The 15,978-nt window shown below is 40.9% G+C and overlaps 2 protein-coding genes across 3 annotated transcripts in view; one reads left to right on the top strand and one right to left on the bottom strand.

The window, feature by feature from the left end:
• Positions 1 to 8,210, bottom strand: part of LOC124158898 (probable G-protein coupled receptor Mth-like 3) — a 48,966-nt gene extending 40,756 nt beyond the window's left edge. Inside the window, exon 1 of the mRNA XM_046534307.1 lies at positions 8,109 to 8,210. The gene's annotated coding sequence lies outside the window, so the exon portion shown is untranslated. The remainder of the gene's footprint in view (positions 1 to 8,108) is intronic.
• Positions 1 to 15,978, top strand: part of LOC124158899 — a 106,845-nt gene that overhangs the window by 62,103 nt on the left and 28,764 nt on the right. The window contains exons 1-3 of one of the 2 annotated variants that reach the window (XM_046534310.1): positions 9,406 to 9,497; positions 13,201 to 13,341; positions 13,428 to 13,520. In XM_046534310.1, the coding sequence (XP_046390266.1) occupies positions 13,450 to 13,520 (71 nt within the window). In that variant the 5' untranslated portion in view covers positions 9,406 to 9,497; positions 13,201 to 13,341; positions 13,428 to 13,449. Of the gene's footprint in view, positions 1 to 9,405; positions 9,498 to 13,200; positions 13,342 to 13,427; positions 13,521 to 15,978 lie in introns of those variants that run through there. The other variant, XM_046534309.1, reaches the window with a different exon arrangement.

Here is a 15,978-nt window from a genome sequence, read left to right as displayed (position 1 = left end):
AATGAAATCCTGAAAAATCCCCATCGATCCCGTGTGTGCAAAAAATTTTATTCAAGGTCAAAGGTCACAAAAATGAGTTTTTTGCATTTTTTGGCCAAACGGTTAGTTTTATGACAAAAATTGCTCTAACAAAATTTGTAGATCAGAAAATTATCTACAAAATTGTCATTTCACTTTTTTCTCTAAGATTTACCGTTTCTGAGAAAAAGCCATTCGGATGTAGGCTGGAGCTGTATTCTTCGTAATATGCATGACTATATTGTTGCGCTCTCCGAACATTATTGGACGCGTAAATCGCATACATTGGAATGGCTTTTTCTCAGAAACGGTAAATCTTAGAGAAAAAATGAAATGACAATTTTGTAGATAAATTTCTGATCTACAAATTTGGTTGGAGCAATTTTTATCATAAAACTAACCGTTTGGCCAAAAAATGCAAAAAACTCATTTTTGTGACCTTTGACCTTGAATAAAATTTTTTGCACACACGGGATCGATGGGGATTTTTCAGGATTTCATTAGAGTGGTATCCTTGAGGTTCATGCAAATTTTCAGCTTGTTGGCATTTTATGCAAGGGTACCCCTATTTTTTGGGCTAATAGGACCAGGCTAAGTGTGCCGGCCAGGTGCGAACTACGATAAGTCATTCGAATTTTGAATGAGAAAAAGTGTTTTTCGATAGAAATTCGTCACTAGTTAGTTGAAGTATATGACGAGAAGTGTAGGGGCATCAAAAACGTGCGGAAATGGTGTCGGGAGTTTTCTGATGGGCGGGAAAACGTCCATGATGAGCAGCGTTCGGGGAGAAGGAGTTTGCCGGAATCAACTTCGGCTCGCATTAACGAGATGATGCACAATAACCGAAAAATAACCCTTCATGAGATAAAGGAAGGTCTTAATGAAGGGTGTGGCAACTTCTCCATGCAGAATATTGTGTCGGAGGTCCTCCGTTACAACATAGTGTCTGCCAGGTGGCTCCCTAAGCAGCTCACCGATGAACACAAGAAAAAGTACGTCCACATGTGTCACATCAAACAATCGCCATACTCAATGCATTTGGCTGGGATATCATCGATCGCACTCCTTACAGCCCAAACGTTGCCCCGAGTGACTAATACCTTTATTCCGCTTTCAAAAAACTCCTTGGAGGACAGAGATTCAAGTCAGACGAGGATATACAAGACGCAGTCGACAGTTGGCTGCGAGACGCGGCGGGAGAATGGTACGACGCCGGTATTAAAAGCTAGTTAAAAGGATACAAAAAGTAATTGATCATCAAGGCGTCTATGTAGAAATATAGCAAAATTACAGCCTTTTCAATGATATACGCAAAGTTGAGAATAAATTTAGTTTCCATTTTAAAAAAATAGGAGACCTTACTTTTCAATACTTTCAATACGTAGGTAGAATACTATAACCATAGTATAATAACACAAACCGCCAGTGTTTTCCCACAGGAAATAATGGACACCACCTCTTCCAGAACGGATGGAGGCTCTCGCCCGTTGAGAGATTTCGCATACCTTCCCGAGATAATTCGCGGATGGAGCCTCTCACCTCGACCTTGGAGAAGCCATGACAACGTGGTATAAACAAGTTTCCGGGCAAGAGTAAGTATCAGCCAACGGATACACTGCTAGAGGTGAGGTGTCGCGAGGAGGGAGGAATTTCATCATCCCTATAGCATCTCCGAGATGGTATTTGTGTGTTCGCACGCTCGGCCTCACCAGTTTTGTTTTTTATTTATTTTTTTATTTCTCGGAACTCAACGTGGCTGTGACTATAATGTGATGGAGAGAGCAACGAGAATGTGTGACCCCTCGGGAATTATTTCCCAATCACAAAGGACAAACTAAGGCGGTTCTCCTTCTAGTACAGAACTGGAACGACGTACAAACAAAAATACTTGAGCCCTTCCCGAAAAAGTTGTGTATTTTCACCAATCGGTGAAAGAATGAGGCTTCACGAGTTTGTTATGAAGTTGTCAATTGTTTTACTCGTATTTTCATGTTACCACTAGGCCAATGGCCTACTAGCAATAATTAAATTATAACAATAATCGCCATGTCGGACACACTTCAGAAATAGACCCAGGCACGCTTAAGGTGGAAACGATGATTCTGTAAGAATTACGAGTTCCTCGCATTAATTGGCTTGCGAAATTTTTTCCCTTTATCGGAAATAGAACCGGGGACTTTTAAGCTTTACGTTTCAGCAAAGTTCCTTGAGATTCCGTCTTTGTAAACTGTAAAACATAATAAAGCTTTCTGTTCACTAGCCGCCGTATTCGCTACTAGCGCTCTCTAACGAATGGCGGCGGAAGCATTGCGTGCACAAACACTTGATGAATGATTATAACTGTATGTTGAGTAATTAAGTAGTAGTAAAAGTAAATAAAGTAAAAGCAGAAAAGTAATAAATTTTATAAAGCGTTAAAACCCCGCTATTCATTGTGAAACAACCATAATTTCTTTCTCCCTTGCATTCCCATCCTTGATGGACCACGATTGAATTACTACTTTAATGACAAAATTTGGTTGATTGTAGAGAAAATGAATGAACCATATTATCTTACTGGTATGCACAGTGGCTCAAGAATTCAAAGGCACTCAGTTCGATTCCGGTATATGGCAATTTTTCCATAGAAATTTTTCTAATTTCAACACCGGCAGTACAAAATTAATCAAATTGCCTAACGATAACGTTGTGTCGAACGGATTTTTCAGGAATCAATATGCATGGTACATTTTGACCTTTGTAAGGTGTGCTAAAGGACAATACATCGTTGTTATCATGAGTGAGTTCTCTTTATGTATCTTTAAATCAATTTTTAATGCAACATCTGGCGCTTTGCCAGATCTAGCGACGATCGCTTATATTTCTAGGTATTTGAACCAGATGAGTTGGCCGCTGATTCCTCAAAAGGAATATGATGGATATTCTTGAGCCCTTTGCCGTCCATCGTCGAATTGAGCTCAACATGTCAAGGCGCTGCGATAATACGAGGGCAATGTTCTAGGAGATATGGCACATTGAAACTTTTCAAAGAATAAAATCTTTGACTGAACATGCATAATATTACAACCAACGGATTTTTAATTTATACATACAAATAATAAAATAAGAACAATTAAAAAGTCAACAATCGATCCAGTTTATTATTTCTTCTTTCCTAAAATATAATTTGGAGCGGACTATTTTGATTTTAAATATTGGACCGCAAAGGGTTGTCTTGATAAACGCGTTCGCCTCTCGTCACCGATGCTAAGCTCTGAATTTGGGGAAAACCTACGTTCTGAGTTGCTTATGGAAGTCTTCTCATGACAGAGTATAAGGGAAGAGACCAAACCCTTCCCACACCCTCCCCCCGAAATGAGAATCTCTATACCACAGTGATTTGATATAAGAGTAGTAAATTATCATAACAGACAAACCTCGGAGAATCGTAGTCTGTTAGAAATAAGCAAATTTGAAAAAAAACATAAGCAAACTCCACTTTTGCACAATCTTAAATGCGGAATTTATAAATTCGCAAAATCATTCGCTAAAGCCTGCGATGAAATGCTCCCTAATCTCTGAAACTATGACCCAAAACCAATCCATAAACACAAGGTTGCAAAAATTGCCCCAGCCATATGCTTTCCCCATAATACCTACCTGATACTGTATCGTGGCATAACCGTAATTGTTTGACAGAAACCATCAGTGCAGAATCACCCAAAAGACAGATGTAAGTCTGTGAATTGGGAACAAATAAGACAAAAGAAATCCCTTGCGAGCAAGCAAGAGTACTTTAACGACAATAGAACGATAACTATCCATAAAGGCTTTTTGAATTCGAGCTTATATACTACCCCTAATATATATATACTACCCCAAGAGCAGCCTCAATAGGCGTCGATATAGAAAAATGGTTCGCATCGATCACATAACGAACATTCTTCCCTCACGTCCACTAATTTCGTATGCTCGTAGGTACCATGCTAGACTTGATGCAAATTCACTCCTTATTTTATTTCCTGATGACTAGTGGAGCCACACATGGTAGTATTTTGATAAATAAAATCCTGGAATAGCGATCGCGTGAAATTCGCGTGAAAGAAACCTTCAGACAGAATATTCATCTTCACGCTTTCTTCTTTCTCGCGATCCTCTTCTTTCTTCAGAGCGCCATCGTCAGAAAGCACTCTGGCCCTATGAAGGAGTGTTTTCATGACCGATGCTTTCTGTTGAGGATGATGGTGGGAATGCGCGTGGAGGTAACGGTCCGTGTGTGTTGCTTTTCTGTACACCGCGTGTCTCAGCGATTCGTTCATTGCCTCTCTGCACCAGTACGTCTAAAAAGGGTAGTTCTCCATTCATCTCTATCTCCATGGTGAATTGGATGGATGGGTGGATGCTGTTTAGATTATCGGCGAATTCTTTTCGCGTGTCTTTTCCATGTGGCCATATGACAAACGTGTCGTCGACATATCTAATCCAGCAAGATGGTCGAAGCTTGCTCGAGGCCAAGGCGTCTTCTTCAAAATGCTCCATGTATAAGTTGGCAACAACAGGCGAGAGGGGGGTCCCCATAGCTGCTCCATCCTTTTGTTTGTAAAATTATCCGTCCCAAAGAAAGTAGGTGCTCCTCAGAAATAACAATCTCTTTTTAAGCGGTAAAGATATTCAGAATTACACAGTTAGGTGAAAACTTTAAGTTTTACCTGGCGTATGATCTTCAGAAATTAGTTCTCGGATTTCCCACCGGTTATTGCTTCGGGGAGATGGTCTTAATGTTTCAACAGCCAAGTCTGACATCGTCTTCAGGTAGATTCCATCCCTAACGACGATGGCAGTCGTTCCTTGAAACGTTGGGACCATGTACCCATTAGCCCGTGGGAAAACCAAGAACTATTTCTGAACACAATTAGATTTACTCCACAATACACTCTGCACAAAATTCATTTCGGATACCATCGCATGAAATATTTTCTGGTCACAAAAAAACATTCCCTCAGCAGAAGCAAGGTAAGCACCACCGTAATGGACCACCTTCCAATGTTTGATTTTTCAACGTGTTGAGAGAACGTATCAATTCCCCTCAATCGGCCCTTCTCCCTGTCTGGAAACTCAAGCTATTATCACCATATTTCACCCACACAATGCCCTTGTTAACATTTGCCTACATCCTAAACATGAACCGTTTATCTCAGTGTTTTCTCACAGGTATACATTTTATAATTGAGAAAAAGGTAAATCTTGAAAAGGGTTCACTGGACACATTTGCTGAAAATTTCATTGTGATAGCCAGTGGCGGCTCGTGAGTCAAATGCCTGGGGGGGCGCACTCCACCGGGCACCACTCCACTTTTTTAATATTTCGTGTATTTTATTAAGTTTTTACGGCAATCTAGGAATAAAATTTAGTAATGCCATATGTTCCGTTTTTTTCAACAAAAATACCTAGTTTTCCTAATAAAGCTTGATTAATAAATACTAAATGCGGTAGACTCTCGTTCATGCGGATCCGCTTAGTCCGGACTCTCGATTATACTGATCAATGATCTTGAAGAATAAAAATATAATTGCTGCGATATTTTGCAAATACAAACGAAAATACGTAACTTTAGGTTTTAGCGCCTACATTCTTCGTGCGGATATGCCCGCAATACACTTATGTTGTTCGTTTTGCAATCATAATGCGTTATTTGTCAAATCTATTCGACATTTGCAAAGATTTAGGTAGCAATGACACTTGTAACACCTGAGGAGGGAGGGGAGTGTCACTGACTTCCACTAGGCAACAAACACTACTAGAATGCGCGCGCTTTGCTATTGTAGATGTAAACTTTGATTGCGGTGTTCGCGTTGCTTCTTGAATACAGTATGATTTAAAATCAATAATTAAATATTTCTCACACATTTTTAACAAAATCTGAAATACTCACATGCCTTTAGTTATATTGCACAAGTCCATCCTTCTTTCCTTTTGTCCAGCAAAGTGATCAATTACACGTTCGTTGAAATCAGCGCCGGACAACCATTTCTTTCCGATTGAACACATAGCAAGGGCGCTAGTCTATAAATAAACAAGGGACGACACAAAATGAGCCGACGAAAAATACGACCAAAAAGAACAAGGTGCCAGGACACAGATTTGGGGACAATTTTTCCCTATATTTCCCTAAAACAAAAACGAGCACTGTTGATTAATTCAAAATTGTCTTCTTGAATGTACACTTAGCACTAAGAAACTTCTTAATCGGCAATTAAGCACAGTTAACTCCTCAAAAATGATGTCTGAACTCATTTCACTCCGTTCTTAAGGAGAGTCTTGCGTTACTATAAGGAAGACTCAAGGGAGATAGAAGTCGTGGTCCACAAATGATGATTCAGCTGAGGGACGAATTTAAGGTCAGCAAAGGCACTCAAGCAAACAAAAGACGTCACGCACCATCTCCTTGAGTCTAAGATTCATATGTGGCAAACACACGAAACGCCAACGGGTCGCACTTGGAATAACCATGTCTTCGAAATCATTGCCATGATATAATAGAAAATAAATTCTAGATCGTAAAAGAAGACGGCTCTGAACCACAAATAAGAGCTGTAAGGATCTCCGCACTGATATGAACTCTTCGAAGCCACTTAAATCAGACCCAAGTGGACATTTTCCGTCAGACAGCTACCGCTCTGCCACTGAGGAATTAGGTGAACATGAACTAATACAACAAGGACGGCTAGAAAAATGATGAACCTACACACAAAAGGTGCATTGTACGCGAAACTTCTTGACATTCATTGAATGACTCTATTTAAAGTCACGTTTTACGGGTTAAATCATGTTTAATCCTTCACCCTATCACGCACGCACCTATTTCTTAAATTATAAATCAGTGGGGAATGTTAACTGATTTTTCCTAATACTGCAGGTCTTTTGATAAATTTATCTGAAAAATAGGTACCGCATTTCTAATCATCGGGAAGATATGAATACATTGTTCAGGCCTAAACATTATAACATTAGTTTCCCCAAGGTTCTTGAAATTCGTAATCATAACAGAACTGTGGCAAATACTCGAGAATAGTTTTCCTACGTCAATACGGCCTTTAACTGGTTGGATTTTATGTGTTCCGGAATTCAAACACCCAAAAACGCAAGTATAATGAGATAATTTATTTTCTGTATCAATACTTATCAGTAATTAAAAATTAAAATCGTATAACTACACCCAGTACAGTGACCATTCTGATTCCGTACGTCCCTTTTCTGTGGCAGCACCAAGTAGACGCCAGTTTATACGCCCGCCGGCCTGCGCAGCGATATCAACTCACACGTCGCTCTGCGCATTCTCGGACGACGTCCCAAGACCTCCATAAGACACAACGTTAGACGCGTCATAGCACCAGCGGCCCCCACCACTACCACTCTCCATATAACTGCATGGGGATGGATTGGGACGTTCTGGCCAGCGCCCCACGGCTACAAATACGAACTTCTCGCGCCATTTCTTTTCGTGTTTTTCCAATACTTTCGATGTATGGGACTGAAAAAACACTTTGATTAATTAGATGTTTAATTATAAATTAATGGATATTTATTTTTTTTACTTTTTCAAATATTTGGGAGGGGCGGCGTCCGAGAGTCCTTATGGGCAAGCCGCCACTGGTGATAGCGTAATAATAAAAACAGATGTCTTTATTCGGGCGAGGTTGAGACTAAAAAATGTACCCTCTTCGACCAAATCCCTAAATATGTGTTAAGCAAGTATAAACAAAATTCACTGACTCTCGCTTTACTTTGTGGTATTCCATTATAAGTATTCCTGGACATAAAACAATTACTTATAAAATACAAGTAGTAATTGTTTATATCCAGGAATACAAGTATAAACAGCTTATGTGTTAAACAAGGGTTAGTTCAGCAAGAGAGACAAAATATGTCCAGTCTAGCGGGCAAGATGAGGCTACTTGATGATCACGATGTAAATCTAATAGAACAAAATAAAAAACTTAAAGAAGGATTCGAAGCCTTCGGGAACCATAATAGATCGTCAGACACCAGAAAGGGTTTGTTGAACGAGAGCGCAAATACAAAAGGAGGAGGAATTATTTAAAAATTCTGACCTTTCAAACTTGAGAAGATGCTCTTCCGAGTTTGCAACGACGAGCTACACCTTGTCCTGGCCTGGCGTAAGGTATCCCAACCGAGCAGCGACCACAAACCCAGAGGTGTGCCAGACCGGTCTCACAAAGAGTCGCGTCCGCTGCCCGCTCGGGCGAGAGTAGCGCTGCGGTGCGGCCAGCAGGACCGACTACAAAGCCCTACCCTAGTGTTGACATTTTTTTCTCCTTTCTGTTTTTTTTTGAACCGGGCGAAGAGGAAATATGTTTATAAAAAGCGCACGATGCGTGACCGCTGCGGGAAGAAGCGGCCAGTTCCACGGGGGTTGGTTGGTAAATGGTTTTGTTACTCCTTTCACTGGCGTGGCAAACGATTTCTCAGAAGATAAGGATCTGGCGCTAAAACGATGAGATACTCGAGTGTGGGTGAGGGACTGGAATCATATGGATGCTTAAAAAATCCAGAGTTTTAAAGATGAAGGATATTAAGAGAAAAAATATCTAACTGAAAATTTTTCTGGACTGAAAAAAGCTATTATTATGCTCAAATTATATTAATTATGCTCAAAAACAGCTCCACTAACCGAAATCCATTGAATGATAAGCAAGTTTGGGTTAATTCGTAAAATAAAATTACGGGACTGAGTCACAATTTCTTTTCATAATTTGTAACCAATTACGAAGCCAAAAAAATTATTAATGGAATGGCTTTAGCTACTTCTCACATAAACTTGTTCGAGTTGTTCCATAGAGGCCCATAAGTTATTTTTTTCTCCATCCACTCCTATGGAGAGTGATTTATCAACAGTATAATCTGGCCCTAAAGTATGACTAACTCATAACTACATAATGACACCAAACATCCGTCTATTTTGTAAGCCAGTTCTCGTAGGTCCTTAAAGTCACCTTGATAACCAACTAAGAATTTTTCATAGGCCTTTCAGTTTGTATTGAATGTTCGGGGACCAAACTGCGGTATATTCCTACACAAATACCATCAGCCGATGCATCAAGTACTTTCATTTTCAAATTTGTGTGTAATATTGTGTGGTTGTCTTTAAACGAAGGGATTTTGATATGAAGTCCTAGATCGACAAAGTACCGAGCACTCCCAAGCTTCCCCAACCATACTTTCCCCAAAAAGTGGAGGTAAAGATATGAATCCCGATAGCAGATTACTGAAGGAACCGAAGATAATGTCGATGTCATCACCGCCCGGGGGGGTATCGTAGTGCTACCAGGGTGCGACGTCATCATCATTGTTTATTTATTTTGTAAATAAAAATTGAAGATCTTTCGCGAGAGATTGGAGGGAAATTATTTAGTCCAAAATGAAAATTAACAAGTAATTAGTACCGCACTGCAGTTTGATGGCTTTGGCTGTTTTATAAGGTTAGTAAGCTTTTTATAATTATACTGATCTAAAGGATGACTTGAGTACGGATTTCTCTAACAGAAAAACATTATGACTCTAATAATCTTTTCGCAGTCTCCCTTATCTTCTTTTGATAGGTATGTTCGTTTTAACTTCTATTTCGGAACATTTTTACAGGAAAATATTCTTTCAGATTTACGTATAAAAATTGATTTGATTTTGTTGCACTCATATTTACTTTGACTTACGATTCAAATGTATTCCATACTTCGAGTAAAATTTGTATTATACGGCAACAGGAAATGAGAAGTAAATAATCATCTAGTGTACTCAGAAGGATATGAATGCCCAGATTTTGAACACAGTTAATTTTGAAATTAGTAAACTCACATAAGCAGCAAATTAGTATTTTAGAACTGCTGGCTGGACAAGTTAATATTTTATCCTGGTTGCTTATTTTGAGACCTGTTATAAATCTGTTGAGTTATACATAAGTGATATTCGGTTTTAAAGTTTTGAATCATTGCCTTCATAAAAAGAAACTTCATATCCTGGATTGAGGCAGAGGTATTTTCTTCTTTTCCTCCCTCTGGTTAATCATCAATGGTTTTGAATAAAGTCATCATGAAATTTTATGAAATCTTTACGAAAAAATTAATATAAACAGTATAGGATACGAATACTTAGGGAAATGTTTTCAAAGCAAATATTTTCATTTTCCGTTAGTTTGTGCCGACTCATTTGCTATTCTATTTCCAAACCTAAAATATACAGTCGATTTTAAAATGCTCTTCAAAGTATCGTAAGTAACTCAAGTTACTTCATCGATATAAATCAACGTATACTAGCAACATTTATTAATATATCATGCCACGGCCGTCTCGACGAAGTATTTCGTTAGTTATATCGTTTCAGATGGAGACACCGCGAAGCTAATAAGGAATGCACGTAAAATTATCGAATTGCCGAATTATCTCCTATTCTCATTGCGTTTATCTTTAAAATTTTACTCAGGTTATATTTGTAGTGGCAAAAATTCAAGTGACAAGGGATCAATTAAGTCGCCAGCATACATGACCTTTTTAAGGGACTTTGGCGAAAACAAGAAGAAAATAAGACCACTGCAGAAAACTTAAGGCATCTCAATCACAAACGTTCGCCCAAATGACTCAATTGGAACGACTGAAACTAGATGATGAAAGATGGATAGGATCATAAGCGACATTGGGAACCAGCAGGCACAAATCAATTGTAATAGGAACTTGTATTGATCACAAACGATCAGGAGCATGGACCTCTCATGGAGTCACGCGGAAAGAGAAACTTTCGGGGCTGAATGTCCTCCAAGAATTGATGAGGAAGAAATTCTTCGTAGGGGGACGCGCTCCAGGGGTGTTCATCAGCCCAGGGAGCCAATATGTTTCCGACCGCCTCTGGCGTGGATTAGGAAATGGAATTAAAATGGTGAAGTGGGCGGAACGGAGAAATGTACGGGGAAGATCTACTACGACATGGATGCAGAGAAAGGGTGACGATCATGAATTAAGGGAGTATTCAGAGGGCGCGGAAGATTGAGATTCAAGGCCAGCTTGAAAACATTGGGAAAACTTAAATTAATTGCCAGACGAAAACATATCTAGACTACCCTGGGGTTGTGGAAGGTTACACGGGATTTCCACCGGGTCAGGTTCTCCGACTCCATCTCGGCCGACGTTTCGATGGGCGAGTTGTCCATCGTCTTCTGAGCATGTCGAGTCTTGTTCAGTTCAGTTCAACAAAGTTTATTCCACGAGACAACATACATAAAATATGAACAATAACAATAACAGTAATAATATATACAACAATATCTCGTGGAGCTGTTTAGGCTCACGCCTCTTCAGCACTACTGGGGTTGAACACTGGTACGGGAGTGGTATCGGCCCGGCATTTGCCCTAAGGACGGCGGGAAACCCGTAAAACCGCCGTCAGGCCACCACGGTACAAAAAAACTATGAATCATTAACGTGCCAAGGATAAAATACGCCAATATGATAACAATAATAGAATATATACATGTTTAACAAATAGTCTTTGGTCTGATTTCACTGGATGTCCAAATAAATAATAATAAATATTTAATAAATAAATAAATAAATAGAGAGGTAGATTGTCTCTACTCTGTCACTGGTTTGGTCGCACTGGTATCACTGGGGGATCACGGGGGGGAGTGGGGGCTGTAGGACGGTATCGTCCTCGTAGGGATGGGGGTTCGGCGGTTTGGTCTTCTGCTTCTTTTGCCTCCGTTTCTTGGGTCACAGAGGGAGCCCTGGTATGATGGTCATCGTCGCGGGGGCGGGGATCACTGGTAAAATGGATGACGACGGAGGCAGTTTGACGTCGGGCAGGAATAGGTGAAGGTGGTCGCTGATGAACTTGAAAATCGTCCTCCTTATATATGGATGACGGCGGTATCAACCGGGGCAGGTGTTGTGTGATTGGTCGACAGCTTCCCGCCTTTTTTCTCGTTCCTCAAGAATGCTCCTCAGCACTGGTTTGAACGAGGCGCTCAGAGTGTAGCCAGTGTCACGGTTCATGATGGTGTTGAGACGAATTTCAATGGCCTCCCTTGCCAGTCTTTCCCAAACCCTTATATACCGTTCCGTACCCAAATCCCTTACCCTGGGGTGTTTATGTAAAATATTACAATGGTACAACGTCTCCTGAGAACTTTGAGAAATGTTCGAAAATTCCACAGAGAAAAATTATTCGCCTTGTCCGGGATTCGAGCTCGGATCCCCCGTGTCTAATTCGATTCGTTTATCCTATTAAGCTACTGAGGCATCATTCCCCCCGTGAAAATTTCTGTGGTAAATACAGAAAAAGGGGCGCTTACAAAATGTTTTTCAGACATTTCGGTCGGGTGACCCACCACTCTCTAAGAGTGAGACGGAACTGTTGAATGTTGATGTCTTCTGCGGAGGTGGGGGTGTGCTGTCACTCAACGCAGATTTTATCGGCTTTACCAACGTCGCTTCTCGCAGCGCGACAACGACTGAGCGATCCGAAATATCACTGGAAAGTGAGATATAATTAGAGATATTAATTCCCATATACGGGATGGTGTAATTAATCGAATTCATAACTTTTCAATGATATTTCTCGCGAGTGTAAACACACCACTGCAAGAAATTGTCATAAATGGATCGCACTACGCATATCGCCGCCCTGTGGATATTTTTGAAAACATATTAAAGAGCGAGTGAATTTGCAGCATAAATCAAGTTTTTATTGGGTGGGCTGGAATCCGCCCTTACGACTACTGATTTTCAATGACTTAAGAGAGAAATTTTGAAAAAATCTGTTTTGAATTGTGTTCCCCTTTGGTCGGTTATACGTCCATTAACGCGTACGAGTTAAATTCTAAATGCATGAACGCGTGAATTAACACGAAATTGCGCTGCGTGACCATACAACTTGTACCAACGCATGGACAGAAAATAGAACCTGTTCTAATTTGGTTCATGCATTCGTATATGTTCCGTTCCAGTCCGCCAAAATCGTAAATGCATTCACGCATTAACTTGTGCGTGTTATTGTACCGTGTGAACAGGCCTTTGGGTGCGACTTCACACAACTGTACCAGCCCCATGGAGATAAATTAATTATTACGTATTTTATCTTCGTAAACCATCTATTGCAGATAAGTTTAAAACTCGATTCCCATTTTACAAATTACAGGTGACAACGAGAGTCCACAATAGTTGGTCGAAAAGGTCCTCCCCCCGATTCGATGAAACTAAAAATAAAATATGGATACTAGATTTCAATGTCTTCTGCGGTGACTTGAGCCCTACCTCAAGCAGTGAAAGGAATCATAACGTTCGTATGAGTTCTGTTCGGAAACCTCTGCTCCCATATTATTTCTACCATCGCACTGGCCCTAAAGCCAACTTCTTTCATCATAGGTGATACCGACTGACCTCCGCAATGGACGACTTCCTCACGATCTACAGGCAATATTACATGTGGCCGGCGACTGGAAGGAGACTGGTCAGAGGGTAAGGAACATCATAGAAAAATTATCTCCTCTGAAATTTGTGGAGAAAGCCTCAAGTATGTTTTATCGTAATGGAAGTACATGGTACGGCTTCTTCAGTAAGCTTCTTCACAGTGACGAAGAATCAGAGTTTTTCCCAGTGAGAGACGGGAATGAACTCTTTTCGGGTTTTAAATCGGGTTAGGATCTGCGTGTTGTAGGCCGACGTTTCGTTGGGAGACTTTCCCAACATCTTCAGGGCTGACGCTACCGATGTCAGTATTGGTCCGCTATATACAGGTTGGAGAAAAATTGTGTCACGATATTTTAACCCTGGATAGCTGATGCTAGTAGGAGTCAGAAGTTACTTCAGATGTTCAAGCCGAAAACGCACAATTTTTAGACTATCTACAGATACTGAGCCAAACGCTCCGATTGGCCACGAGTTTGCTCTGTTGCCGGTTGGTCTGGACGACTCATGACTTCTAAATCTTTGCCTGCCGGAGATCGTGATGTATCCAACGCATCCGGCAACAGGGAAAACTCGAGGCCAAACTATGGCTGCAATCCGTTGCAGCCGTATGGAAACGCATAGCAGAAGGACCAGCTGACATCCTTTCTTTTTTCCAGCTCCTCTTCCTAATTCCTCCCTCCCAACACGGTTTTATCATCCCCTTTCCGCTCATTAGTTGCTCCATCCAAACCCTCTGTCTCCCAAGGACCCCATATAGACATATCGATGGCTAAGTTCTAACAACACGTATCTCAAAAATAGAAACTTTCCAGGAGAGCAAAAATACGATTAATTTTTTCTAATTATACGCAAAAATTAAAGACCAAAAATTCATAAAACGGAAAAGGAATCACACACTTGCCAAAGAGAGTTGTTTTTTTGCTTGAATTTTATATTTTAATGTCATCACACTTTGTTTAAGATACCTGTGTGTGAGCGGCCAAATTTTTAGATACGTGTTTTTAGAACTTGACCATCGATACATAGTTTCCTTTCCTCGCTCACCATGCGCAGCACTTCATCGTTCCTCTTTCCCTCCTTCCACTTCACCTTCCCAGTTCCGCGCCTTACCCACATCTCGAAAGCCTCCCATCTTCTCTCGTCCTCCTTACCAAGTGTCCATGTTTCCGCTCCATAAAGCGCTACCCTCCAGATCAGACACTTCTCTATCCTTTTCGTTTAATTCTTACATAGCAACATTTAATAAGCTACATGTAATAAGCTAATAATCATGTACATGAACGCCCTCTTTGCGAGCATAATTATCTTCCTGATGCCCTTACTACTGTGCCATTTTCTTTCCTCTGGTTTTTCTCGCCCTCCTTCCAAAGTGTCCATGTTTCCACTTCACGAAGCGCTACCCTCCAGATCAGACACTTCTCTATCTTTTTCGTTATATTCTTGCATAGCAACCTTTTAATAAGATCCTTCCTGTTCATGAACGCCTTGTTTGCAAGCATAATTATATTCCTGATGTCCTTGGTGCTGTGTCATTTTCTTTCCTCTGGTTTTTCTCGTCCTCCTCCTTAAGTGTCTATGTTTCCGCTCCATAAAGCGCTACCCTCGCGGCTGAGCTTAAACCACCGAGTGCGTCCACTGGGTTGCGGATGGTGAGTCGACCTTTAGATATAGAGGTTAGCTGCGAGATAAGCGAGTTCTCTCGTGGAATAAGCAGTCGTGAACAAAAAGCGGCGGTGTTCTGAGGGGGTATTGGGCTACCCTTAGGTAAGGTAGGCCATTTAAATGATACCAAAACCTGTGAAGATACCGTGAAGACTTGGCGACTAGGGGCCGCCAACAATTATTCCTCTCATCACCCGGGGGAGAGGGCAGCAGCTCTACTTCACATGTGCGAAGGTGGAGACCATACTGGTCGGTACAGCGACACACATTCCACTACGGGCGTGGTAACATTTACTTTAATGGCTGTAGTTCTGCGATGTGGAAGGCAAGGGGAAACCACCACATTATCATCCCGAGGAGTCGTAGCTACTCCACTCAATTTATATAATAACATGATAGAATTCTCTCGGGTAAAATATTCCGGAGGTAAATTAGTCCCCCATTCGGATCTCCGGGCGGGGACTACTCGATAGGGTACATCAGTCAAAGGTAATAGAATGTTACAGATAGGAACATGGAACGTCAGATCACTTCGTACCTGCGGTAAGCTAGAGAACTTGAAGGTGGAGATGCGAAGAATGAAACTCGACGTATTAGGCATCGGCGAAATGAAGTGGCCCCAGGAAGGAGACTTTTGGAGTGGAAGCTATAGAATGATACACACAGGATCGCTAAATGGTAATGCTGGAGTAGGCATAATGCTCAGAAAGAGCGCCGGGATGCGTGTTAAAAGCTACCTGCAGTTTAATGAAAGGTTAGTAATGGTGAAGATAGATACTAAACCCGTAGCTACTGTAGTGGTACAGATTTACATGCCTACGTCAGATTATGAAGATGAAGAAGT

This window comes from Ischnura elegans, chromosome 5 (assembly GCF_921293095.1).
Source record: "Ischnura elegans chromosome 5, ioIscEleg1.1, whole genome shotgun sequence".
In the NCBI taxonomy this organism is placed as follows: Eukaryota; Metazoa; Arthropoda; class Insecta; order Odonata; family Coenagrionidae; genus Ischnura; species Ischnura elegans.
The sequence above is the reverse complement of the archived record's forward strand: the minus strand, read 5'-3'. Positions and strand labels throughout refer to the sequence as shown.